A 27975-nucleotide genomic window follows, 5' to 3' on the forward strand; every position below is an offset into this window, starting at 1 on the left:
TTTATCATTTAATCATTCATTTCTTTCTTTCTTTCCCACAAGGTGTTATACTTTTATAAAATTCTCAGTTTTCATTTTTTTTTTTTTGATAATCAAAACGACATGGTAAGGTTCTAACCGTACTGATTTATTTCCGGCAGACATATTTCGGCGTCCTTACGTCATCACCAGTGTGACAAGATAGTCCTTACAAATGCTTAATTATTTTTTTCTCATTCAATTTCATTCATTCATCGCTTTCTTTCCCACGAGGTTTTGACTTTTATGAAATTCTCAGTTTTCATAATCATAATCAATTATTTCTTATTAAATTTCATTTATTATTTCCTTTTGACAGCTGGTTCCTTGATGAAGTCGTTGATACCCTATTATACAATGTCATTAACCAAATGTCCCCTTGATCAGACAGGACGATGGCAAGGAGTGACATGCAACGATCTTGATATTTAGCATCTCAGGTACTCATTGACTCATTGAACCCTGAAATCTAAACACGAGTTCAAAAGCGAAATGTATTGAGCTAACGGAAGTTGCCAGTCATGCAACGTACGTAGACAAAGCAGCTTCCCATTTATCTCTCATTGCTTCCCAGAGGAAAGAAAGAAAACAAAATACCATACCTCTTGTAGACATGTAGTCAGTTCAAAAGTCGAAGAAACACAATAGCGTCCTGAAACGGCTTGATATCTTTATTCATCGAGTTGAGACCGAAAAGAATTTGAAAGAACATCGTTCCAAGGTACGTTCAAGTCTAACATAGCTTTGTTTAAAGTGCTACTACGACGAAAATCGCTCAAACTTGGATTCAGCTGAAACTTCCTAAGAATACTCTTTAAAGGTCCAATAAATAATCGTAAAAATATCATACTTTCGTCCTGAATATCGAGAAAATACTTCATACAGTGATTATTGGACCTTTAAAGAGTATTCTTAGGAAGTTTCAGCTGAATCCAAGTTTGAGCGATTTTCGTCGTAGTAGCACTTTAAATGTTGAATCACGGCCTTTTAATTGATGTTAACTCAATCAACAAATCTATTTTTCTTTTCATACTTGTATTTATCTCTCTTTGAGTATTGTGCCGTTATATTTATAATTTATAATCCAAGTTATTTAAAATTTCGTAAAAATGGTTCCGTGTGTGAATGAATTCGAATAAATAGTCTACACCGTGATAATACTTCGTAAAACATAACTGCATGAATAGCCTACTGACGGTCAATAAAAAAGAAACAACTTAAAAAGATCAATTAATTCCGATTATAGTCGAAATAAAAGACGTAGTCACAGTGATGGAATCAGCCGGAAGGTCAACACGAAAGCTTATATATTTAATTCAAACATTGTTTCAATTTCACATGTATTTATAACCGCTTATCTTATTCTTTCTGAACTATATTAAGTCGATCTAGGTAGATTTCCCGAGTAGTTAGCTTTGATCGAAAATGAAACGCACGATCGAGTTCGATATTTTTTATCACGGTTTACTAAATTTCCGCACGTTATTCCATTGTTAGATCTGTGGAAAATAGGACGTTATCATGACAGCGACTTCCACTACCATAATGCTTCGCGATCGAATTTCCTTTCTTACTTAAATTTGTATTCCCTAATGAGAATAGTAGAGTGCACGCACTAAAACCGTGAACATTAAATAGTACTAATTAGTACTATTTCATACAGAATCCTTTGTTTTCTATTGTTTAATTATCACTATTTAGTGCAAAAACTTGTTTTGTTTCACGGATTTAGTGTGAGCACTCTAAGACAATTGGTGCTAATTAACTAATATAAACAAAACAAAGTGTTCAAGGGAGTCTGGTAGTAGAGGTCAATCCGGAAGCCATCATGCAAACGTCCTATTTCGGTCGTATTTCCTTGTTGACATTCAGCCCGTAAATCATCATAATCACGATGAATTAATCTTTCTCTGTTTCAAGAGCCCGTAAAATGCATTAATCTGATGTTATCTTTGATCTGTGTATTCTGTGATCGGGCGCTACTCTGAGCTGATCAACAAGAAAGCCTGTTTCATTAAAAAGCACTGTTAGGTGCTGATATTATCTGGCTAGTTTATTGGTTAAAGTCAGTGTTGAAACTGACGGACGGATGGATGGATGGATCGGATGGGTGGGCGGGTTGGGATAAAGTGCATGATTAGAATGCATAGTCTGATGGTATCGGATTAGATCAAATAAGGTTTTTTTGATGATTGATGGAATAAGATACGATAAGAAAGTTGGAGGGAGGGTGTCATGATCGGATGATCAAGAGTAAGTCCATGTTCATTATGTACTAACTACGGAAAATCATTTCAGGTATACGACTATTATCAGTTTTGACCACGCACAACTGAGCTCACTCGCAATGTCTTCTACTGCAGATATCACACTAAAAACTGCTTTCTCTGTGGTGACAGTGATAGGCATAACGGGGAACATCCTGGTCTGCCTAGTGGTCCTACTCAACAACTCCATGAGAACACCCATGAACTACCTCCTCGTCAACCTAGCCATCTCTGACATCACCCTACTCCTCTTTTTCACTCCCTTGTTTATTTTCAGAGGAGCCTTTGAGCATCCCACAGGGACCTCAGGAGACGTTCTCTGTACTTTTATAACAGGCGGGACATTTGCCTGGTCGGGAGGGTACACGTCGGCTTTCTTCTTGGTTGCCATAGCAATTGAGAGATACTTTGCTATTACTCGCCCGCATGACATTCGCAAGAGAATCACGATGAAGAAACTCAAATACGTGGTAGGGACATGTTGGTTTCTGGCTCTGGCATTTAACGCTATTGGATTTCTCGTGCAACGCTACAATGAAGAAGAGAAATTCTGCAGGGAGGAATGGCCGTTTGCGCACTCTCCCAAGGTGTACAGCGCGCTCAGTCTAACAACAATTGGACTGATACCGGTATTGACCATGTTCGTGCTGTACTCACGAGTCGTGCAAACTTTGTGGGGCCAATCAAATCGCTGCACTTCAGAAGGTTTTGTCAAGGTTGCGGCTATTCGAAACAGAAAGAAAGTGACCAAGATCGTCTTGACAGTTAGTACCGTCTACACTCTGTGCTGGCTACCAGAGCTTTGCGTCTATACGACCAGTGCGTACGACCACTCTCTCGTTAAGGGGAACATTGCCTACCCTGCTGCCGTTGCGTTGGTAACAGTCAACTCAGCTGTCAATCCACTGATATACTGCTTTCACAGCGGGCGCTTCCGTCAAAACCTCGTCGCTCTCATTTGTGGTGGAAGGAGAAGGTCGGAATCTCTTCGTGATTTTGATGATGAAAGCCATTCGAAGAAAGCAAGTACTGATATTCAAAAGATGTCCACCTTAGTGATGGATTCTACGGCCGTGGATTCTCTATCACAACCAGCCATCCCAGTTTGCCATCGTTCAAATGAAGCACATGTATAAACCAAGCGCGAGTAGGTTTGCGTTTGGACGTAGTCAGTGTTTTTGAGGCCCTATGTATCAGGAGGGGAGGGGGGAGGGGGTGGAGGGGTAATCATGTCCTCTGTCTGTCTGAATTTTACAACTGCCTATGTCGCAATTTTGGAACGTTCTTGTGTCTCTTGTAGGAATTTTACCCCTAACAGGGCATTGCTGTCGTTAATGCATAAGGCTGCATTCATAATATATGGCGGGGGGGCAGGTGAAATTGAGGGGGGATCGGGAAAATGTTGGTAGGAAAAAAGGGGGATGGGCAAATTCTTATCAGAAAAATGGAGGGATGCACAATTTTTGGAAGAAGCTGTTGTTAGGGGGAAATATTGCGTTTTTGACAAAAGATAATAGAAAATACTTGAAAATTTTCGCTGTAAATGATGCATTGGGTGCTTAGATTCCAAAACACCCGGGTATCGTGCTAAAATTGTAAAAGTGAAATTGATTGTCTGTCCAAATGCTTTGCGCAGTCTCAGCTTTCCATGTGATTCGTTTCCATCAAGAGGAATTTGAAATTATTTGGAATCTATTATTTGGCGATGACATGTAGAAATGTTGATATGTAAATATATTTTATTATAAGATTTGCTATATGAATTAACAAAAATAAATAAAAAATAGATGGACTAGTGGATACTGAATAAAATGAAAGTAAATCATGAGCATAAAGAGGTGTTAGACGTAGACACCTAAGGACTTTTTGCTGAGTCCAGAATCACACGCGCTAGACGAAGTACTATTCCAACTTGTTTCCCGCCATAGCGACCCAAAAATCGGCCAATGGTCGCTGAATAATGCTCGCGCTCTTTATATCAACCTGCGAAAATTTAACACGCGCTATTATACTGTTACAGAAATACACGTAGTCTCCTGCGCAGCCGCTATTAGTTTCGAAGCGTTGCGTGACGACACTAATAGCGGCTGCGTAGGAGACTAAAATACACGGCGCCAGAAGCAAATCAAAATTCTGCAAGAGAAACGAGCAAAGCACGACTTCGACCGTTAAAAGGAAATAAAAATAAAAGTATATATGTTAATCGATATGTAAATAGAACAAAAACCAATATAGAAACTTAGGAAAATCAAGGCTATGAAGTTATATCTTGAATTGGGCTTCCTGTGTTGGTGATCGTTCTGTGCGGTTCCTCGGCACAACAAAATGGCTGCTCAAGAATGGTGAGTAATGTAGTTCTCTATACTTCAAGCCTCAGGGCGTCTAAAACAGACACTTTAAATCACATTTCTAGCGCTAGACGGAAAGTCTATGTATCGATCTTAAGCTTTTTGGGGAGTTTTTGTACTTTACGTCTCGTGAATAGGGCATATTTTTGTTTATTATTGAGGGGGGCCGGAAGGTTTTGAAGATCTTGAAACAGGAAGAGAATTTCTTTGCTCGAATGAGGACCTTCCCTTCAAAAATGTCCACTAATCCTTATCAAAATATCGTAAAGGCATGAAGGAATTATATTCAGGATACACTCTTGGGGTGCATGTTACGTTAAATATATTAAACTGTCATGCTTGTTGCCGATAACAATTACATGTAAGGCAATCCTCAAGTGTCAGGGGAGTGTTCTCCAGTGTTGTAACGATTCCCAAGTGTTTTATAGATGTTTACTATACAGCTAAGATAGTATGCAAGCTCTGTTTGGTCAGGAACTTTGCTTTATTAATGAAAGGAGCGAGGTACGTTGCTGAAGCCATCTGCATGCGTAGCAAACTTTGCGAAGAAGTGTAAGGGACCGGTCATAATTTACAGGGAGGGGGGAAGGGGCTGGTAGAAATGAGAAATGTGATGCTCAATTTTTTTTGGTCCCCCTTTCATAGAGAACTCAAATTTTAGTGATCCCCCCTCCCCTTGCAATAAAAATATTAATTGACAAGTGTCTAACAAAAAAGGTTACGAGTATCTGTTACACAATTATTTTTGATCCTCCCTTTTTTAGTGCACAAAAATGTTTGAAAACATCATTGAAGACTACAACAGATTTTTTCTTTCTACTGCTGATTTATCAATTATTCCCAGGGGAGTGAAATAACAAAAGACACGTTGGCCATGTTGGATGATATAACAAAATAATTTGTTGACAAGTCTTTTGTTAAATTCATCTAAGATGGGGGCTTTGACGTCATGTGCAAACGAACAATATAGTAAAATGATATTCCACTTACAAAGCAGCAAAAGCCCTCAAGAAGTGCACATTACTTTCATACTTACATCACTTTTAAAGTTATTGCTTACTAAATGAAGTGCAAAAAGAAGCTGTTTGATTAGTTTAACACAACAAGCAGGTTTTTTTTGTTTCATAAAACAAAAGTAAGTACCTGTTTTATGGATACCAATGAAGAAATAGAAAGTGTGTGCTGTTTGCTCTCATTATGCACATGCCCCAAACCAATCAGAAAGCTTGATTTATGACAGTCATTAATTATGAAATGCAATCTGTCATTTTCAGGGTTGCCAGGCAGCGGCGCTATGATAAAGAGAAAACTGCATTTCCTGCTGAAGAAGTGAAGGAGCATCCACTCAAAGTTGGACAAATCATTGTAAGTTTTTTTCTTATGTGACTTAAAGACCCATTGCCACATACCGTGATGCATCACAGTTTGTTTACATTTTGAATCGTGTCACCACTGAAAAAACAATTCCAACCTTTTGAATAAACTCTTAAAAGAATGTAAAAGAATCATTATTGTGCCTTAGTGCTATGTCGGAAAAGGATTTAATATGAAGTTATTGTTTAATTGGACCACGAAATTCATCTGTGACCGCGGTGCATCACGGTAAGTGGCAATGGGTCTTTAAGAATAAACATTTGATATTCTGATTGATTATCAATCTGGAAAACTATATTCATGAGATTGCAACTTTAGAGGATTCAGGTTGATTGTTCAACGGTATAGTTTGATGCCATTATTGCACTGCAATAGTTGCATGTTGTCATGCAGAATGCCTGAAGTTCTAGGTAGCTAGAAAATGTTCGGCTGATAACAATAATCCTTAACAGCCCAAAATGTTCCGAGCTACCTAGAAAAGTCTGGCATTCTGCATGACACCATAAAAAATTAAACTATCACAATGATTACGATAAACAACGACATTAAACACGCAACCTGAATCCACTGTATATAATTTGAGTTCTTGCTCAGGGCTTAAAATAATAGCCAATCATTGCCAGTAATGATCGCAGGCCAAATTAGTTTTACATGTAGCTTAGTCATATCACATTTCTGGCTAATCAATACTGGTCACAATGACCAGCAAGGCAAAGATTTGACCGGACAAGTCCTAATTTTGGCTGGACATTGACTGATGTCTGGCCGTTATTTTAAGCCCTGCTGCTGTTGAGTAAGATATACAGTATGTCAAAGGAAAAGAACGGTCACTGTATGTTTAACCTTTATCCCTTCCTTATTTAAATAAGACTGTTGACAAAGGCCAGAAAACTCCTGGAGCTTCAAAACAAGAGGATGCCCCCAAGCCAGTCGATCCATTGTCTATCACAAGTCAAGGGGATGCATTTGATGGCCTGGACCCTCTGTCTATGTTCATGGCTGAGCAAACTGCAAGCAAGAAGACTCCAACATCTGGCCCCATGAGGGAGAGGGTAAGATCTGACTTGTGCATTGCTCAGTAGGGTTATTGTATAAGTAGAAAATTTTGAACTATAAGTACACTTAGTACACTTAGTACACAAGTACACTTTTAATTTTAGCCAATCACAAATTGTGTACATATATCACATGTTAAACAAGTACTCGGCACAATGAAAGACTGGAGTGAAGAAAATTTGGAAAAACTTATTGAAATTGGCTGTACAGTTGGGAGAATTGGAGATTAAACAGTGATTAAACGAGTACTTGCCAGCTCACTGTGAGTGCTTGAACAGTAATAAGTGGAGAAAGGGCTTAGTGGTACTCATGACTGCCTTTTGGCATTCCCATTTGTTGAATAATTATATAGGTGGCATCGCTGAAAGGTGAAGAGTCAGGAATGGGAGAATTTGACCATGACACATTTGAACCATGGTCCAGTAAGAGAAGCAGTATATTGACCAAGTATACCACATCTGAGAAACTCTCTATCACAACTGTAAGTATTAATATTAGTCAGTATTATCTATTAATGTCATATACCCTATTATATTTATGAATATATATATTTTTGTAAAATCACAAAATGTTTAACTTGCAAAATTGTGAAATTAATAGTTATGAAAATTTCATGCAGGTAAGGGCATGAAATTAAAGCTTGCAAACTCGAAAAATGGGGGTGAAATTTTGTATTTAGCTAGTGACAAAAAATTTAACTAGCTAAGTTTTGCAAGTATGACCACAGTCCAGAAATTGAAGGACTGAAATGTTTAGAACCCGCATCAAGTAAAGCTCGTTATTCACAGCGTCCGATCGCTAGTGACTTTGAAATTTTTGCTAATGAGAACAAAACTTACACTAGCAAGGTTTTAAAAAGTCCTTTCATGCCATGGCAATAGGGTAATTCATTGATAGAAACCATAATTGTGAGTTTTCATCAACATAACATGGTTAATCCAGTTTAATGCTTTTAAATAAATATTTTAATATATATATATATATTTTTGCAGAGCTTCTTGTCTTCATCAGATAAAGACAAAAGTAAGTTCTGAACTGAAAATGAATTAATTAAAAGCATATAAACAACCTTAAAATTATGATTTACCTACCTTGATATTTTAAAAATATCCCCATGACTGACGTTTTACGAAAGGAGCAAACAAGCAGCACGGGTTACATGTACAACAATAAATAAAAAAAAGATGTGTAGTTCATAAAGTCCTGTTAAACAGGAAAGTTTTGAGTGCAGATTTAAAGGTAGGAACATAGTTGGAGTACTTTATAGCATCAGGTAGATTATTCCAAGGTACAGCTGCAGTTAGAATAAAGCATCTGTTTCCAAATGTAGAAGTTCTTGATTTTTGAGTATGAAGAAGAAAGTTTGAAGAAGACCCCAGGGAACAGCCAGGCTGGTACAACTTGGCGAGGCCAGAGAGATAATCAGGAGCAAGGCCATGGAGGCACTTGAAGGTCAAAAGAAGGATGTTGAAAATAATTTGTTATGAGACAGGAAGCCAATGCAGGTTTTTAAGAATAGGTGTTATTAGTGGTGACTTGGTGTGCTTCACGATTATTTCGCCTACGCATCATTTCGCCTACCGAAGTTCGCCTACGCTTTATTCGTTTCGCCTACCAAAGTTTACTTAGCTATAATTACACTGTTTCTTTTCGATTTCCGAATAAATGTTTGTTTGTTCACACTATCTTTAGGAGGGGTTTTAATGAAATATTATGAGAGAAACATAAGAGAACGTCGCGAATGACTACAAGACTTCGTGACAACAAACCCGTGACTAACAACAGTGTACTTCGATCGACAACTCGTGCTCGTCAAACCATTAGATTTTCGAATAAATCTTTGTTCCCTCACCAAAATCTTTATCAAAAACACGAATATCTTATCTTTAGGAAGGTTTTTAATGAAATATCTAGGAGAGAAACATAAGAGAACGTCGCGAATGACTACAAGACTTCGTGACAACAAACCCGTGACTAACAACAGTGTAGTTCAATCGACAACTCGTGCTCGTCAAACCATTAGATTTTCGAATAAATCTTTGTTCCCTCACCAAAATCTTTATCAAAAACACGAATATCTTATCTTTAGGAAGGTTTTTAACGAAATATCTAGGAGAGAAACATAAGAGAACGTCGCGAATGACTACAAGACTTCGTGACAACAAAATAGTTCGATCGACAACTCGTGCTTACATTCCATTCATTATTATACACAGGCAGTCGATAATCAACTCAATTTGTAATAACTAACCAATTTTATTATCGAAGATTCTTTACAAAATTTTGATTATTGACATTTATCAAATGTATTAAGTTTATTTCTAAAATATTCCTTATATAGATATAATATCTATATGGGTTTATTGACTTCTAGAGGGGCCATTCAGGGCAGAGCAGGCTTTCAACAGTTGGACCGCTGATTTTTCATTACTTTCAAATTTCTCCCATAAGTCAAATATTTTCCTTTGTAGATTTCGATACTTTCTCTTTTGAATTCGCTTGAGCTTGCCACTGCTGATCAACTTGACGCTGAGTTCACATACCCTAGCTTCGTTATGGAGTAGCTCAACTAACTCATAAAAGGGAAGGTGACTTCTCCCGGCCCGCCGGTTCAAAGCATGATGCCATCCTTCAAGGTCATTATTGGTCCTAATAGGCTGACCAAAAACACTCCACTCTTTGGGTTCGTGGATGGTCGAAGATATCCACTGATCGTCCACATACTGGCATAGTTCTTGTAGGGTTCTTCCGTTAGCTCGCGTCTGCAGTCTATAAAACTGGCGAGGAATCTCGTTATGGGGCAGGAAAGGAAGGGCCATGATCTTTTTCAAGTACTTGTAGATAAGTTCGTTTTGCTGGTATGCGGGCTGAAGACCAAGTTCTTGTATCTGTAAAAACAAAAGAATAATAAGTAAATCTATCTCAAAAATATCGCATTACTATGATTTCACTTTTACCTTTCTCCATATAGCCTGCGTCCAGTGGAACGCACATCCTTGAAGCTCTACTTCTGGTAAAACAATCTTCAGGGCTGCCCATACTGCTTTTTCAAAATCTAGTGTAACTTTTCGTACAGATGGCTCCTGTGGCAAAAGGCCGATAATTTCTTGTAAAACCTACAATAAAAAAAGAAATATGTTTAGTTGGAGTCAATCATTGACGATATTTGTCATGTTTGTGTTTCACAATCTGATATACCTTTTTGTAATCCTTCTTCTTCTTTCCCGACATAACAACAAAAACCAGGGGAAGCTGTTTTGCGTTGTCGCCGGATTTGACGAAGGCATTTATGGATAGGAGCTGAGTGAATGGCCGACAATAGGTTAACAACGCATTGAAATCTGCCTATTGAAATCAAGCAGAGGTTGAGTCACACCTTTAACGAGTCTTACAGGATTGTTCTCACAAACAATAAGACGTTCGCGTCTGTCTTGTAGTCATTCGCGACGTTCTCTTATGTTTCTCTCCTAGATATTTCATTAAAAACCTTCCTAAAGATAAGATATTCGTGTTTTTGATAAAGATTTTGGTGAGGGAACAAAGATTTATTCGAAAATCTAATGGTTTGACGAGCACGAGTTGTCGATCGAAGTACACTGTTGTTAGTCACGGGTTTGTTGTCACGAAGTCTTGTAGTCATTCTCGACGTTCTCTTATGTTTCTCTCATAATATTTCATTAAAACCCCTCCTAAAGATAAGATATTCGTGTTTTTGATAAAGATTTTGGTGAGGGAACAAAGATTTATTCGAAAATCTAATGGTTTGACGAGCACGAGTTGTCGATCGAAGTACACTGTTGTTAGTCACGGGTTTGTTGTCACGAAGTCTTGTAGTCATTCGCGACGTTCTCTTATGTTTCTCTCATAATATTTCATTAAAACCCCTCCTAAAGATAGTGTGAACAAACAAACATTTATTCGGAAATCGAAAAGAAACAGTGTAATTATAGCTAAGTAAACTTTGGTAGGCGAAACGAATAAAGCGTAGGCGAACTTCGGTAGGCGAAATGATGCGTAGGCGAAATAATCGGATACCCTTGGTGTTATCCCCCCCCCCCCCCTCTCCCTCAAGTGTGAATTCTTGGCTATGGCCATGTCTAGGGTTTAGGAATGAAGAAAAAAGAAGTAAGTTGCTGAATATTAACTTTTTGCTGTACTTTTTAGTCGTCATTAAGCAGCAGACAACAGTAGCTGATAAAGTTAAGCATCGGTTGGAGCAGCTAGATGATTTTGAGGAGGTAAAAAAATACTGAGCCTAAAATTTAATGTGCAGTTCCAGACAATATCCATACCCCACCCATGGAGGAAATTGCAATTTCTGGTGGGGAGGGAGGTCAGAGAAAGAACTACAGTACATTACTGACAGTTTATGTTGAAGAAACTTGGAGGTTCCTGGGGGTAAGGGGATTGTTTTACAAATTCCCTCTGTGGAGGTGGTATGAATATTTTCTGGAACTACACAATATGATTTTGTAATTAAATCTTAATGAATAAGATTTATAACAAATATAATTATTACTGTTATTTTCTAGGGATCAGTGAAGGAAATGCTTAACCTCAGTCAGCAGGACTACGTGAAAAGGATTGAGGAATTAAATCAGGTAAAATAGAAAATATATATTTTATAATCACTGAATTTTATTAGAGTTCTAACTGATGATAAGATAATGGATGTATGAAAGTTTTAAATACAACAACGCTGTCATGATTATTTCAATAACATGTTTTACTATTCATTTCAGGCTTTAATCTCGGCATGGGAAAGTGATCAGCGAGTCAAGGCATTGAAAATTGCAATTCAGGTATTTAGTATTTCTTAAGATATAGTTATAGACCCCTCGACCTATTTCCCTAAAGTCAAAACAATTAAGTTTTCTTCTCTTGAGATTTGGAAACATTTTTCATGTACATTCTTTTCATCATTTCGTCCCCCAGATTGACCTCACATCCAAGGGGTCTATTGTATAGTACTGTATAATAGTAATTATTACCTACATTAGTGCAAAGAAATCACAGACTCTATAAATGAATTTCCAGAATACATTTGTGTATGTGCATGCCTTGGGTAAAAAGCCTTCAAATCTCATTGATACCCTGCAACAACCTCTGGTCTGAACAAAGGGCATGGCTAACTCACAGATCATGTTGGAATTAAGCATGTTAGGTCTTGAGGAGGAAGGGAATGATGATTTGTTAATTTTTGTCCATATTATATTTGTTCATTGTTTTTGCAGTGTGCTAAGCTGCTTGCAGATGTGTCAGTGATTCAGTTCTATCCCAGCAAGTTTGTCTTAGTCACAGATATCCTTGATACATTTGGTTAGTATATTTATCAGCCACTCTATGTGTATCATTTTGACCAACCAACCAACTGACCTACTGGCTGACTGATTAACTCTCTGACTGGCTTACCAATTGACCTACTGGCTGACTGACTGAATGAGTGAATGACCAACTGACTCGCTGACCAACCCACCTACTGGCTGACTGACTAAATGACTGGCTGACCAACCGACCTACTGGCTGACTGATTAACTCTCTGACTGGCTTACCAATTGACCTACTGGCTGACTGACTAAATGAGTGAATGACTGAACGACCAACTGACTGGCTGACCAACCAACCTACTGGCTGACTGACTAAATGACTGGCTGACCAACCGACCTACTGGCTTGCTGACTGACTGAATGAGTGAATAAATGAATGGATTAATGAATAAATGACTAAATGAGTGAATGAATAAGATTGACTGACTGACTGAATGAATGAGACTGACTTAATGAGACTGACTGACTGAATGAATAAATGAAGGAACGATGAAAGGATAAATAACTAAATGACATTTTTTCTTCAGGAAAGCTGGTGTATGAGCGTCTTTTCAGGAAGTCCAGTGTATTTAATCCTGGCAGTAATGTTCCAGTTATGCTTCCTGGTGAGCTCACAATAAGAACTACCAATCCCATATCCACTACTCATGATTATTTTATTTTATTGCCAAGCTTTCGGCCATTTTGGCCAGCTTCAGGGCTACATGAAATAACTTGGTTGGTCACGCAGTCGTAAGTTATTTCATGTAGCCCTGGGCCTGGTTGTACGAAAGGTGGATAGTGCTATCCGACCGATACATCGTATCCAGTGGATAAATGTATTGGATAACAGCATTGACTTATACACTAGATAATAATTTATTTGTTGGATAGCACTATCCAGCCTTTGTACAACCTGTCCCTGAAGATGGCCAATATGGCTGAAAGCTTGGAAATATTTAGATGAAATTATCTATAAACCTAGCACTGAGAAATGAAATCTTGACTCGACTACCAATCTTTTCTTTCAGTGATGAAAAATGAAAATGATACCACCCTTTTTCATATAATCATGATATATTCAAAATTTATTAGATTGTGGTTAGGTGAGGTACTGCAGACACAGAGGGTGGTCAATGCCAGGGTTTAATATTACTTTCTCAGTCATCCTTTTACATCCCTCTGATGTTGGTTAGTAATGTTAAAGTGTAGAGAGACAGGACTGTCATATACAGTATTTTAGGTGGTCATTCAAGCCATGTGAAGGTCCGATCATTTGTAGATGTGCATTGCCGTTACAAAGGCAGCAATTCTCCTTCTGTCAATTATATTTTAAGACCCTCAGTGTTTGTCTGATTAGGGATTGAGGTCAAAAGTATCCTGATAGCAACTTCAGTTTTCAGTTTTTTCATCATTAATTTCATTATAATATATTGGGTAAAACATCATAATTATATTGTGTTTCATATTTTTTTTTAGAAAACTTCACACCTGACCAAGTCCCAGATTCTGCCAAAGAAACATGTCGTAACTGGTTTTTCAAGATTGCTTCTATCAGGGAACTCATACCAAGATTGTATCCTTTGTTAAGGACTCCTTAATTTTTTAATCGTTTACTCTCAGTTTAAATGAGATCGATAAACTCTTATATATTCATATACGATGAAGCAAAGAAAAAAAAGTTACTCAGCCTTGACTCAAAGTGTAGTTATGTGGAGACAGCTATTCTAAAGAGCTACAATTTTCTTACTCAAGGGTAATAAATTTTTGTCATATTTAATTCTATAGCCATTACCATGGATTACATTACTGTTTATGAAAGATTTTCATCCAGAGGAGCACCACTGTCAGTCAAACTTGGACAGACATACATTGCTGGACATTTCTTACACACAGTGACAATCATGTGAGATATGACATCACCAGTCAAGTGACCACATGAAAAACTGTTATAACTTTACAAATATTTGACCATGTCAGACATACATTGCTGGACCAGCTCTCAACGCTTGTATGGGCTTCATGTGATGCCATTGGTCTTAAAAAACAGTAGCCACAGGCTTTGCTTGCGTTTTTTTTTAAGAAGTCCCAAAAAACAGTCTGCATCAGTAACTCCTATTGTTGCCTGAGTATGCGATCTCAAAGCGTCTAGTTAATAATAACGTTGGATTTTATTTTTAGAGAATTTTCACAAGCTTTAGTCCGACTCACTAAGATGATCAGAGGTATTGGAGATCCTCTGGTTGCAGCCTATGCTCGCTGTTACATCTGTAGAGTAAGCACTTTAAAATTATATTAGATGCACCTCTGGCAATGGTAATTTTTACAATAACTTACGAATTTCTCACGCACTGGTTAATTTTTATCATCAATAAGAGGACAGACAGATAAAGTTGACGTCAACGAGCGTGCACTCTTTCCGTTGGTTGTTTTGATCACTAAAAATAAGACGTTTTTATCGTTTTTGTTATTGTAAAATAATTGATACTTGTTTGCTTAGCAATTTAGAATGCACCCTTTTGGACAGCACATTACTTAGAATACATAATATATATTTCATGATCTGCAAAAGTTTTCTGTCACCAGTTTCCTTTCTTTACCATAGCTTAAGTCAAATAATAATAAATATGAGCTTAAATAAGATATTGAAAAGGGGATTTTTTAAATGTTTTATGTACTGTTTAAAAAACGAGCAAGAGTGCTTTATCAGGTATAAGACACGAGGCGCAGCCGAGTGGTTTTAGACCCGATAAGACACGATCTGCGAGTTTATTAAACGGCTTAGAAAACTCATGATGTATGTTCTCATATGGTACAGAATTCTTTACGAAATGAACCAAGTTTGATAGAGAAAATCCAAGTTAAAGTTTATGGAAATGAAGATGAATCTATATCCGATATAAAATCACCTTCATGGTCATGATTTCTATTGTGTTTTCTTCATGAATTATTAATGAGTTTTCTAAGGAAAATTAACTTTGAATAATTGTAACATAATTATTTTTCAAGGTTGGTATTCTTGTGGCTCCAAATGTAAAGGAACATCTGATTGAGAATCTCTACAGCTTCATCACTTGCTACCAACAGGTATCATTACCTTCCAGTGAGATTAGATTGTCTTAAATAATTTATTCTTTTTTACAAGTAATTCATCCCATGCTATCTTTTTGCCACTGTTATCATTGCTACCATAAATATCATCATCATCATCACCAACATCATCAAAATCAAATTGGCCAACACCATTACACAATCATCATCATCATTACAGTAAATTCGCCCATGGACCAACTCACCCACTCCAAGTCCCCCACGCATAATATCATTGTTCATACGTTTGCCAACTCGCCCACGCCAATTCACCCACGTTTAGAATCACTTTAAGAAATATGTTACCGTATGTTAAGACTAAGTTAAAGTAGTTGGTGATTTACCTTACTTGAATCTTAAGCTCAAGACTTCAAAACGTGAACTTTTTATATGCCATAACGGACTTGGCGTGGGCGAGTTGGCAAACGTATGAAGGATGATTTTATGCATGGGTGACTTGGCGTGGGCGAGTTGGTCCGTGGGCGAATTGACTGGTTACCACAGCAACAGCAGTTATCTGACTATCAACTATGTGCTGATAGTCAGATAACAGTCATGACATGGTGATCTGGCAAGCAATAGACTACCATCTTGAAATCATATACATTTTTAAAGTACATAAAAATACATGGAGACTGTATGAGAAAGTCTATCGGAAACTACTAAAAATATATTTATTTGATTGACAGTTGTGATTGCCCGATTGAATCCATGTTGTGACCACTGTCTCAATAAGCACTTAGCAATCAAAACGGTGGTAACTTCTAACTTTATTTTCCTTCTATAGCTACAAAGTGATACAGTTCAAAATATTTTAGCTGTTCAAAGACTTGGTAAGTATTTTCTTTTCTTTTTCCAAGTTATTATTTTTACTTTAAGTTATTTATTATAGTTCATTGACATAAAGATTTTTCATGTGGTTTATTTTTTGAAAAACGTTTGGTAAGAGTATGGTTGTTGTTGTTGTTGTTTTCTTCAACCTTACAGCCTTACCTACAAAAGCTTGACAACTGTTAATGCTGTCAATTAAATATGGCACAGGGCTAAAAATAACGGTCAGACACTGGACAATGTCAACCCAGAATTGGAATAAGTCCATTCAAATCTTTGCCTTGCTGGTCATTTTGACCAGTAATGTTGAGCCGCAAGGGAGGTATGACCAAGCTAAAACTAATTTGGCAGGTTATCATGACTGCCCACTTACCATCTGTTATTGAGCCCTGTGGCATGTTACATAGTAACCTCATCCTCCTTTCTAACAATATCTATCTATTTTGTATTGTGGTACAGAGATGCAGCAGTATTTACATCTATATCCACCGGCATTGGACTGGATCTTACAGTGTGTGGCACACAAGTCTTCAGAGGTAAACAATAAGGCAAAGTAGCCCTGATATGAAGCAACTTATGCAGCTGCAAATTGAAAGACTAAGGAAAATTTTTGAAAAAGTCTTGAACGGGATTTGAACCCGTGCCCTTGCAATTCCAGTGCCATGCTCTAATTTGATACTGTTATGGCATACTGCTGAAAATAATTGTATAATATGCTCTTGTCCTTACAGTCCATCCTAACAGACATTCTAAACAGATGCAAGAAGGAATGCAACAGGTTCGAACTATCAGGAAGCACGACCTTAATCATCATCATCATGAATTATCATCAATAGCATCAACAAGATGATCATTGCTATCAAAAAGAACAACATCACCAACATCATCATCATCAAAAACAGCATCATCATCATCATCAATGACAACATTAACAAAATCATCATCACCATCACCATTCTCATCATCAACAAAAACAACATCTTCACATTCATCATCATAATTATGGTCGTCATCTAATCATAGGCATTATGATCATCACCATCATCTTCATCATCATCACCATCACCATTCTCATCATCAACAGACACAACATCTTCACCATCATCATCACCACCATCACCATCATCATCATCATCATCATCATCATCATAATTATGGTCGTCATCTAATCATAGGCATTATGATCATCACCATCATCTTCACCATCATCATCACCACCATCACCATCATCATCATCATCATCATCATAATTATGGTCGTCATCTAATCATAGGCATTATGATCATCACCATCATCTTCATCATCATCACCATCACCATTCTCATCATCAACAGACACAACATCTTCACATTCATCATTATAATTATGGTCGTCATCTAATCATAGGCATTATGATCATCACCATCATCTTCATCATCATCACCATCACCATTCTCATCATCAACAGACACAACATCTTCATCATCATCATCACCATCATCATCATCACCATCATCATCACCATCATCATCATCATCATCATAATTATGGTCGTCATCTAATCATAGGCATTATGATCATCAACATCACCATCACCATCACCAGTTATAAATAATTCCTCGTGTTATATCAAATGACCATAATCTTGTTTATATAGTGCTCTGCTGTTAAACTCAGTCATCTTGGCATTCAAGCCCCAGTTTATCTCTGAAAGGTAATCAATGATCATTCTGATAAGTGACGTCACTAACCTTTGTTAGGTCTCTCTCTTGTTTGAGGTTTTATTGCTGGGTTTTTTAGTTTCCTCCCTCTGCAAAATCTATTAAGCTAAATTCCAATTTGATCGGGATTTGATAAAGTTTTCATTTTTTCCACTGTTAAAAGTGATGAATTCCAGTGGAATCATTAAGAAATTTTATACAAGATTTTGTTGAGTTGAAATCATATTCTTGTTCCATTACAGGGCACTCCAGTTTACTGAACTCATAAGAAACTGTGAAGAAGCTGGTTTTCCTAAGGTATGTTTTCCTATTTGTAAATATTTTGGATGTAATAACAAGTTAAAGCAATGTGCATCTGACAAGTACCTGAAGAGATCTTGTGTAAGTAAGCAAGGCAGATCAGTGATCTTTTCTGCCAAAGGAACCTAATCTTGATGCTTCCAACACTAAAACTTTTTATCCTTTTTCCCCCCACTAGCATCATCTGTATCGTTCTCTTGGTCTCAATCTAATCATCTGTGACCCACCAGAGGACCAAAAACTAGCAATACTTAGTGAGGTAATTAATCTGCTACCAGTACACACTGGTCCACACTCTTTAGTTACAGTACAATCATTTAATTAAAATTGAGTTCTTCATGATTTTTTACTTCAGTTTTCAATTTTATATTACTCGCTGAAAGGTTTACCCATGATTTTGTGTAGAATATTCATGTTTTATTATCTCAGTTGTGATCATTATGTTGGGAATAGTAAAGTTGGTCATTGATTTGGTTGATCCAGGAGAAAAAATACTTTTCATGTATTGTTGAAAATCGCAGTAACTTTGACAACCACTTCCAGGAACTAGAGTACGGACACTATAAGCATGCTTAATCCCCCCTGGTTTATCCAGGGGGGGACTTCTGTTCTACTAATAAGTCTTTCCCTTTTTTTCGATTATTTTTTCCCTGAAGGTCTGGAAGGTTGTCATGAAGCTGAAGAATCCAGAGGTGAGACAGGAAAATTCACTTTTTTCCAGAGTTCTCATTAGGTTCAAACCCCTAGTCCCTTTAGAAGGCCTCCATATCAGTCAAGTCATGAATCAAGGGGCCGGTTGTACGAAGAGTGGATAGCACTATCTGGGCCCGGTTGTACGAAGCCTGGATAGCGCTATCTGATGGATAGATCTTATTCAGAGGATAAATTTATTGGAAAACAGTATCAACTTATTCACTGGATAAGGACTTATCCACCGGATAGTGCTATCCAGGCTTCGTACAACCAGGCCCTGATAGATAAATCTTATCCAGTGGATAAATTTATTGGATAACAGCCTCGACTCATCCACTGGATTAGGATTTATCCATCAGATAGCACTTTCCCTTTGTGCAACTGTGCCCAGCAGAAATACCTTGCCTACATGTCTGAACATAGTATTCCTTTTTGTAACTTTTATGGATCAATAGACCTCTTCTATCTTTTCTGAGATAGTTCAGTAATACAGTGCATTGACTTGTGGCCTAGCTTGACTACAAACATCTTTTATTTGTCATGTCTTATCATGTGTTGTTACCGCAGGAATACATCAGCTGTGCAGAAATATGGGTGGAGTATCCTTGCAAACATTTCACGGTAAATATCAGATTATTACACCCGCGTAATGTCCACCTATTATTCTCTTAAGAATATGATTCTTTGTTTGAGTGGTATCCATATTCATGTGTCTCCTCATGTGCAACAGTAAAACAAAGAAATGATACTCTAGGGAATGACATGTGGCCTGAAATAGGCAAAACATTACACTCAAGGTAAAAGGGTCTATAGCCACACTTATCATCACTCACCACATTCTACAATCTTTTTAAAAAAATGATCTATAGCTAATTATTGTTAATGATTTTTGAATTCAGAAACGTGAAGTCAACACAATGCTGGGTGACATCATGAAACACATGACACCAGACAGAGCATTTGAACACTTTTACCCTCAGGTAGGATACAGTTACAAAACCAGGTATATACGTCGCAAACAATAAACGTCACTTCCGGTCTCGTGTGGAATATTTCCAAGCTGAATGGCAAGTTTCTATCATGGAATAGTCCCCTTCACAGTTCCCTATGCCATCTTCAAAGGTAGCCATGCCTTCGCATCGAAGCAAGACGAATGGTAAGCTTGCAATGATAGAGACCTTTTTTAACACCTTAGACAATTATTCAGATGTTTCTATCATTGCCAGCTCACCGTTCATCTCGCTGCGATGCAAAGGCCCAACTACCTTTCAAGATGGCGCAGGGAACTGTGAAGGGGACTATTACATAGGGACGGCGGAACTGGGGGTCTGGGAGGACTTTAGCCCCCCACTTTTTGTGATTTAATACATTTTCACTAAACTCAGCCCCCCCACCTTGCCATACAATGTCACTATTGAGCCCCTCCAATCAAAAAACTGCTCCGCCATCCCTGTTGCACATGGATGATTGTGTATGGGGAGGGGGAGGGGGATGGAATGTTTGTCCCTTGAAGGATGATGAGATTTATGAGATTCATTCAGCTGATTGATGCCAACACCGTCGTGTTTTCTTTGTTTTTCAGTTGCTGACGGTTATCTCAAAGCTTCTTTCACATATGCACGATTTCTCGGCCCTCGTTTCTATGGTAATGTGTGTAGTATTTATTAAAGATAGCTACTTATCAATAAGTATGGTAGTCATATGCCTTTAACAATCTGCCACCAATTCTCGTGTCATCCATCATACTTTATTGTTACCTCTAAAACAGTCGCGGGTGTAGGGGATAGACATGCCCCCCCCTGAATACGAGGACATTATTTAAGCGCAAACAGCCAAATTGATTGATACAATTAAAATTCCTCCGTAAAACCTTATGAGTTAAATTCCATTTCGATCTGTGATTTAGCCGTGCCCTGACCTTGATCAGCCCAGAGGTTGTTTCAGGGTTCGATCTGTGAAACGTCCTTGCTGTGACTTAGATCAGCCAAGAAGCTGTGCTGTTTCAACCAGATTTTCGATTTTAGACAGTACGAAATTTACGCTAAATGTAAACATTATTTTGTTTTTTTTCTCTTATAGGACAAATTTTTGCCATTCCTTGACATGTTCCAGAAAGAGTCAGTCAAAGTGGATGCATATAAGATGATTATGGAAGCATTTGTAAAGTAAGTACTGTACTAGTTAGTGCAATAATAGATTTGTCCTGCCCTTACAGTTGCTGTTTTGCAACACATGTAACTATCCATAGAAAGATGCTAGGAGTATCGCCTATCTTCCATTATTATTATCGCCTATCAATACCTTGCATAACTTCGCTTGCCCCTTAAATAAGACAATCAAATGCTAGCCAACTTGTTATCTAGGGAATCATCACCTCTGGAGTCTCTAGTTCTCTCCCTTAATTGGAGGGTTTGTTTCCGGGTTCTCAGGTTTTCCTTCCTCCGTAAAACCTAACAAGCTAAATTTAAATTCGATCTCTGGGTTAACCTTGATCAACCAGAGCCGATTGTTTCAGGGTTTGATATTTCTAATCATTGTATAAGAGTTGTGAATACCCAAGGGCGGATCCAGGTTTTTTTTTTGAAGGGGGGTCTCAGGGGTAAATTTTGTGGGCAAAGGAATCCCAGTCGCATTTTTACCACAAGAAGCCCATTCAACCTCAGGAATGACAGGGGGGTCGCGACCCCCCGACCCTCCCCCTGGATCCACCCTTGATACCAATATGCTCTATAGAATATCAATATGCGGTTTATTTTAGGTACCAGCTTGAACCAACCAATGACCCAGTGGTGCAGAATGCCTTGATGTTTGTCTGCAAGACACTTCATGATTCTGTCAAGTAAGTTTGGGCTCTAACAAGAGACAATGTTGCCTGGTTATTGTCTAAAAATCCTGTTGGTAGCAAGGACATCAGTACAGACTTTGCTTTACGACTCTGAGACTGGAAGGCATTAGAAAACTAAAAGGAATTCATTTCTGACAGTGCCATCTTAATCCTGCAAGATGATCGAAGTTCTCTAAGCACAAGCTTCTGCTTTCAGTACCTTTATCAGACAGACAACATTTTACTATATTTCTTTATTTACTCTTAGTGCCCTAACTCTGGAGGACGAAAGGAGAGTCATTGGGAACCTTATCAGTGGTTATCTCAGAAAGGTATGGGTGTTACTATCCACTTGTTATCGCCATCGCGATCTCCATTACAGCGAAGCACCTGTGGCTTGTGCAGCAAATGAGTCTCCTCTCACCAATGCGACCCAGGCTCAAGTCCCGCTGGGCTCGGTGTTGTATGTGAGTAGAGTTGTTTGTTGGTTCTCTCCTGTGCTTCGAGGGTTTTTCTATGGGCTCTGTGATTTTCCTCCCAACGCAAAAATCAAATTGTAAATTCCAGTTCGATCTTAGGATATATTTTTGGTAGGAATATCCTCTTACCTCTTTTTTTGCGCTATAATGCGAATAAAATTGGTTATTTTTATTATTACTATTTCCATTATCGATCACCATAACCATCATCATCGCCATCACCATCGTCGATCACCATCATTACAATCGCCATTACCATCATTATTGATTATATTACCATCAAACATTAACCTCATCAACATGATCAGTCTCATCTTCACCATCATCAGTCATCGCCACCATCAGTCATTGATCACTATTACCATCATCATTGCCATCGCCTTCGTCATCACCATCAAACATTAACCTCATCATGATAAGTGTTATCACCACCATCATCAGTCATCGCCACCATCACCATCATCATCGCCATCACCATCATCATCATCATCATCATCACCATTACCATCAGTGTCATCATCGCCGTTAATTTCTATCAAGTCATCACTGGAATTTATTCTTTCTGAAGGCTGACTTCGGTCGTGATTTCGAGAAGCAGTTGGATTTCTATGTTGATGCTCGAGCATCCTTCTCCAACCTTGATCCTGTCCTTGTCATGCTTGTCCAGGTAAGAAGAACCACTTGGTACCTTAAACTTAACAAATTTCCAATGGTTTAGGGTGGTAGATCTTCGTACTTACTACAATATGACGTCAACAGTTGCTCAAGATGTTATGTACTCACGAGGCGTAGCTAAAAAATACATTTGTGGTAAAAAACATTTTCTACTGACATAGTCAATATTAATCTTTATGTCTGCTGATAGAGAGTTAACTTGCTGGCTTTACAAACAAGAGCTATAGTCAATGGAAATCATTCAAGAAAGACTGCTTCTTTTGTCAGGGTAAGTAGCGATGCCACTGTTAAGAAGCTAGCTTCATAGCGAGATGTGAGCAACAATTACATCTGGTACACGGCAAACGTTTTGATAGGTAGAGCGGTTTCGTATGCGTGGAACACAATACGGCACAATCGTAGTTCTACCGTGGCCGTAACTAGCGTTGCTATAGACCCCTTGCATGTGAAGCCAAAGCAGCTCAATTTGGAGGCTAATAGAAAAGAATTTCAATCTCCTAAGAATTGCAAACTCATTGTTATATCCTCCAAATTGAGCTGCATTCCGACGTACTGCAAAGGGTCTATTTGGATGAATTACTTAAATACGATGGGAAGCCATCCATCCATCCACCCACCCATTCATTCATTCATTTCTTTTGTGTGGTTTTACAGGCCTGTGCTGCATACAGTTTTATCACCATTCCATCCATCATGGATTTTTTTACTCGGCTACAGTTGTACCTGTTCTCTGGAAAGGTAGCCATGGCAAACCAGGCTCTTAGTCAAGGTACATACTATACACGATAAACTGATAATGACAAGTACGCACTCAGTGGGGTATCGAGGGAGGCGACCTTTTTGATAAACTTGTGGATATAGCGTGAAAAACAAAAGACTTTTGCGAGCTCGTTAATGGGTTATAGTCTAAACCATCAATTGTCAGCAACAGTGTAACTCGTCTCCACATGTTGAAACTTGTTGCGCGTAAAATTTTCAGAGGTACAGTTTCGTGTCGTTGCGTACAATAATTGAACCGAGTATCTGAGTGCTTTATGATGTACAGTGGAACCTGACTGTTTACTTTCATTCCCTTTTAGCGGATGCTTTCTTTAAAGCAGCAATAAGTCTTATACCAGAGGTACCGAAGACTATAGGTAATACTGAAATGACTGCAAGAGTACCACTGTATGTTAGCCATTCTGAGGTTGAGGGGAAAACTGGAGCGAGTTTGCATTGCAGTGCATTGTGGGGCTGTTTTTCTGAACATATTTCCAAGATGGCATCTATTTTGTCCCCTAAAACAGCCCCACAATGCACTGCAGTGGCAACTCGACCCAGTTTTCCCCTCAACCTCAGAATGGCTAATACTATGGAGAATTCGTTTGTTTTGTAACCCGAGCCAGAGGGAGAATCAAGGGTGGCATAGTGGAAGTGCATTCGCCTATCACGTCTGGAGTCTCGGGTTTGATTAGTGGACTAGGTATCAAGTGTGTAAAGTAGAGTTTGTAAGGACTCTCCTTTGATGCCAGGGTTTTTCTCCGGGTTCTCCGGTTTTCCTCACTACGCAAAAAACATCACTACTTAATTCCAATTCGACCTGTGAGTTAGCATAACACTTGATCAGCCTAGCCCTTGCTTCAGGCTATCGATTAGATTTAAAGGTTTTTTAAGAAGGCTTTTACTTGGCATATGGTGGGCTACCTTGGTTTTTTTTGATTTTTACTTCTTGACATTCAAAGTTTTTTTCCCCATGGCAGAGGTGGATCACAAGACAAAAGCATCTGAACCTTACCTTCTGAACTTCCTGAACCAGTTCCTGTCAACTCTTTTAGTCGTACCGGTGAGCAAGCAATAGACCTGAAAGTCTTTGAAATATTTAATAGTTTGTTTGCTCTTATCTAAAATTTTATAAGATATGTCCTTAAAAATAGAGGGTAAGGATATAAGTGAAACCGGGGATGAAAGAAGGGCATGAAAAAAAGGAAAAAAGAAAGGAGGATAAAAGAAGAAAAAAAGGTAGGAAGGAGGGAACGAGCGAGAGGAGAGGAGAGGAGAGGAGAGGAGGAAGCAAGAAAGAACTTATTCCATAAGAATAGAGAAGGATGAAGAGAAAGAAAGAAGAAAAACAATGAAAGGATGAGCGAAAGAAGAACCAGCGAACAATTCAATGGCCGAAAACAATAGTGTAAAACAGGACGTAAAGGAATAGCCTGATAATCAAACTAGGAAACCTCTGCGCTAATCTTGCGCATCGCTGAATTAATCTCATATGGGATCCTGTGGATAAAATCATTGCATTGACCCATAGTTCTTATCGACTACCTTGATTATCTTTCGTCGTTGTAGGATTCCCCCGATCAGGGAGTGCTGTATCTAGCACGTGGTCTACTTAACGTTATCCAGGAGTACACGTGGGAACTCAATAGTGATGCGAAGATGACGTTATACTTGAATGCTGTTGGGCTTCTGTCAGCCCTTTGTCAGGTGAGAGGGTATTGACGAGCACTGCCAATGTCACGAAACTGCCAGACCAATCACATTGCGCGAGAAAAAAATCAGCCAATCAAAATTCTAGAAAATATCACGGTCGCGGCAAGGCAGGCATACGAAAATTGCGCTCTATCATTATCAACTAATTTTTCTCTTTTTTTACAGGAAAGTTATCTATATCACATCGATAAAGGTAAATTCTATTATGGTTATTTTTTACAAGTCTTTTCTTTTTGGCCCATTCTTGACATCGACGCTAGTTTTTCAGTTCGTTTCTTTCTACCTTCCTCTTCCTCCCTGTCTTTCTTACATTGCCTTCATTTCTCCCTTTAATTGTTTCTTTCCTTTTCCGGTCCTTCCTTCATTCGATCGATCGGTTGTTAGGTTCGTTCGCTCGGTTAATTCCCCCACCTGGGTTGAACCCTTGTATTTATGAACTCTTCCTTATTTCAGTGGATTCCAACGACAAGTTATATGGATGTGACGTGAAGTTTGTAACAGAGGTCTGTAAGATAGTCAGTACCCTCATCCAGACTGTGTTTGACCACCTGAAGACACTTACCTCCCATGAGGTACGTTACTTAGTCTAATGACAATGCAAAAAAACCTATCAAATATACCTTCTGATCATTTATTTTTTCACTGATAACTAATGTCCTTACATTGCATGGAGAATGGAAGATAATGCACTCTCATTAGCAAGCTAATACTTTGCCACCATCTTTCCACCATTTTTTCGGAACATGCATCTTCTTCTATCACTAGAGACGAGAAGGATAGAGAAGAACAAAATAATACAGGATAGCACTTTAATATGCAGCCCGTAAAGTCCTCCACTGGTCATAAATGTAAAGCGCATTGAGACATTGTATAAATGCGCTATATAAGAACCTCCTATTATTATTATTATTATAATGCAATACTTTGTTTTGGAGATTTTGTGTACCAGCAAAAATGAAAACAATAGATCTCTTTAGCTTGAGCATAATGTTTTCCCATTTCAGACCATGTGTCATTCTCTAGAATAATATTTCTTTGTTTAATGATTCCATATGAGAAGACACATGAATATGGATTCAACTCAAACAGAATCTGAAAAATGGGAAAACATATTGCCCAAGCTAAAGATGTCTATTAAATCAGATATTTCCATTGAATTAATATATTAATATATATTATATATAAGTAATATATTATATAATAATTTCTGTTTCAGGATCTGAAGCGACAGGCAGCCATTGCTCTAGGATTCTTCAATCGCATGATCTGCCATGCTGACATCGGCAATCCTGACCTTGCTGCTTTAGCTATCAATCTATGGAATCTTGCTCAGAAACATGGATTTGGTGGGACCAAATACATGGTAGTATAACCACTGAGTTGGAATAACAATATTTATTTGAAGTAACTTTTTTAAAGGGGTACATGCTGGGTTGGAAAGGAGATGAGCAGAGAGAGAAGCCTTGCATTTACTGTGGAAACTTTGTACAGAGAGAAGAGGAGAGTGTGTTTAAGGGGTTGAAAACAGGCAAGGGGGTGGGAGAAGGGAGAAGGGAAAAGTAAGGATGCTGACGGAGTTTCCTGAATGGAGGTAAGCAAGAAGACTTGGGTTTCCTCGTAAACTTTGAACAGAGAGAAGAAGAGGCTTTTGAAGGGGTTGGAAATACACAAGGGGGTTGGGGGAAAAAAGGGAGATTAAGCATCATATATTCCCTACCGACAGATTTTCCTGAATGAAAAAAAAAAAAAAAAACAGAAGGAAGAAGCCTTGGGTTTCCTGTGGAAACTTTGAAGAGAGAAAGGAGTAGAGTTGTGAAGGGGTTGGAAATGGACAAGGGGGTTGGAAAAAGAATATAAAAAAGCATAGGGGAGTTCGACATGCTCTCTGCCAATGCAGGAGGAATCCAGGATTTTGGCTAGGAGGTTTAAACCACCAATATGAGTTTTTATGCAAAAATCTTTTTGTAAAAAGAAAACATTTTTTGGTTTAGGGGGTTGGGATGAACCTGTCCTTGCAATGGAGTTGAGCCACCTTAAATACTAGGACAAGCAAGTGGCTTAATAAGTTGATTTAATGTTTTGTTTTAGGTCCGTACCTTGGATTATGTACAAAGCAAGGGAAATGCAGGCTTTTCTGAATTTACAGAATTAGCAAAAAGGATGCATCTTCAGTCAAGAACATAAAAAATATCATCATCAAAATCACCTTTATAATACCCCATTACCATTAATACCATTTTATTGTACAATTGATAATGCATAATAGACTGATTTATTAGACTTTTACCAATATTAATAAATGTCTTAGTCTATTACTAGATGAACAAGAAGAAATGTGAAAAGCGACAATTGAAAAAAAGACATTTTTCATTAAAATTTTTCAACAAAAATTATATTAGATGATGCAAAAACAGTGTGAAGCAAACTCATAAGCTTCCATTTCACTATACTGTAGAGTCTTGTTGGTGAAATTGAATCAAATTTTCAGTACGAAATCTCAATAAAAATGAATGATTCATAAATGTTGATATCCATTCCTTGC

General features: G+C 38.1%; 3 protein-coding genes across 5 annotated transcripts; 2 read left to right on the forward strand and 1 right to left on the reverse strand.

Annotated features, from left to right (window-relative positions):
* The first annotated feature begins 463 nt into the window (after nucleotides 1–463).
* LOC116291163 (neuropeptide FF receptor 2) lies at nucleotides 464–4489 on the forward strand. 2 transcript variants are annotated; one of them, XM_031698290.2, is made up of 2 exons: nucleotides 464–739; nucleotides 2382–4489. In XM_031698290.2, the coding sequence occupies exon 2, from the start codon at nucleotides 2474–2476 to the stop codon at nucleotides 3419–3421; it is 948 nt and encodes a 315-aa protein (XP_031554150.1). In that variant the 5' UTR covers nucleotides 464–739; nucleotides 2382–2473; the 3' UTR covers nucleotides 3422–4489. The 2 variants fall into 2 exon arrangements, with proteins under 2 accessions (XP_031554150.1, XP_031554149.1); XM_031698289.2 differs by having other exon boundaries at nucleotides 469–739; nucleotides 2317–4489.
* Nucleotides 4490–4586: 97 nt separating this feature from the next.
* Nucleotides 4587–27955, forward strand: LOC116291162 (VPS35 endosomal protein-sorting factor-like). 2 transcript variants are annotated; one of them, XM_031698286.2, is made up of 37 exons: nucleotides 4587–4627; nucleotides 5908–5998; nucleotides 6877–7059; nucleotides 7416–7544; nucleotides 8056–8086; nucleotides 11228–11301; nucleotides 11596–11664; nucleotides 11806–11865; nucleotides 12298–12382; nucleotides 12918–12995; nucleotides 13849–13945; nucleotides 14078–14125; nucleotides 14551–14644; nucleotides 15379–15456; nucleotides 16247–16292; nucleotides 16750–16826; nucleotides 17022–17068; nucleotides 17927–17983; nucleotides 18233–18287; nucleotides 18469–18549; nucleotides 18947–18982; nucleotides 19551–19604; nucleotides 19883–19963; nucleotides 20566–20628; nucleotides 21063–21148; nucleotides 21742–21822; nucleotides 22076–22139; nucleotides 22855–22953; nucleotides 23152–23229; nucleotides 23616–23730; nucleotides 24041–24097; nucleotides 24701–24783; nucleotides 25290–25427; nucleotides 25599–25626; nucleotides 25887–26005; nucleotides 26650–26796; nucleotides 27522–27955. In XM_031698286.2, exons 1-37 carry the CDS (start codon nucleotides 4611–4613, stop codon nucleotides 27615–27617), a joined length of 2922 nt encoding a protein of 973 aa, XP_031554146.2. In that variant the 5' UTR covers nucleotides 4587–4610; the 3' UTR covers nucleotides 27618–27955. The 2 variants fall into 2 exon arrangements, with proteins under 2 accessions (XP_031554146.2, XP_031554147.2); XM_031698287.2 differs by having other exon boundaries at nucleotides 4605–4627; nucleotides 5908–5983.
* LOC116297627 (uncharacterized) lies at nucleotides 9300–10867 on the reverse strand. Its single transcript, XM_031705887.2, has 3 exons — nucleotides 10262–10867; nucleotides 10021–10179; nucleotides 9300–9951 (listed from the first exon to the last, which is right to left on the reverse strand). Exons 1-3 carry the CDS (start codon nucleotides 10292–10294, stop codon nucleotides 9424–9426), a joined length of 720 nt encoding a protein of 239 aa, XP_031561747.2. The 5' UTR covers nucleotides 10295–10867; the 3' UTR covers nucleotides 9300–9423.
* Nucleotides 27956–27975: the final 20 nt, after the last annotated feature.

Source organism: Actinia tenebrosa, unplaced genomic scaffold (assembly GCF_029948245.1).
Source record: "Actinia tenebrosa isolate PJP-AT-01 unplaced genomic scaffold, QUT_ActTen_1.0 PGA_scaffold17__23_contigs__length_9995812, whole genome shotgun sequence".
In the NCBI taxonomy this organism is placed as follows: Eukaryota; Metazoa; Cnidaria; class Anthozoa; order Actiniaria; family Actiniidae; genus Actinia; species Actinia tenebrosa.

What these genes read in the sequence shown, in the direction of transcription:
- LOC116291163 (XM_031698289.2), top strand. Translation starts at nt 2,366, where the DNA reads ATGTCTTCTACTGCAGATATCACACTAAAAACTGCTTTCTCTGTGGTG.
- LOC116297627 (XM_031705887.2), bottom strand. Translation starts at nt 10,294, where the DNA reads ATGTCGGGAAAGAAGAAGAAGGATTACAAAAAG. An exon ending in AGAAGAAGGATTACAAAAAG is followed by an intron (nt 10,180 to 10,261) that starts GTATATCAGATT and finishes TTTTTATTGTAG; the next exon opens with GTTTTACAAGAAATTATCGG. An exon ending in CGCAGGCTATATGGAGAAAG is followed by an intron (nt 9,952 to 10,020) that starts GTAAAAGTGAAA and finishes TTGTTTTTACAG; the next exon opens with ATACAAGAACTTGGTCTTCA.
- LOC116291162 (XM_031698286.2), top strand. An exon ending in ATTATGGAAGCATTTGTAAA is followed by an intron (nt 21,149 to 21,741) that starts GTAAGTACTGTA and finishes GGTTTATTTTAG; the next exon opens with GTACCAGCTTGAACCAACCA. An exon ending in AGAGGTACCGAAGACTATAG is followed by an intron (nt 24,098 to 24,700) that starts GTAATACTGAAA and finishes TCCCCATGGCAG; the next exon opens with AGGTGGATCACAAGACAAAA.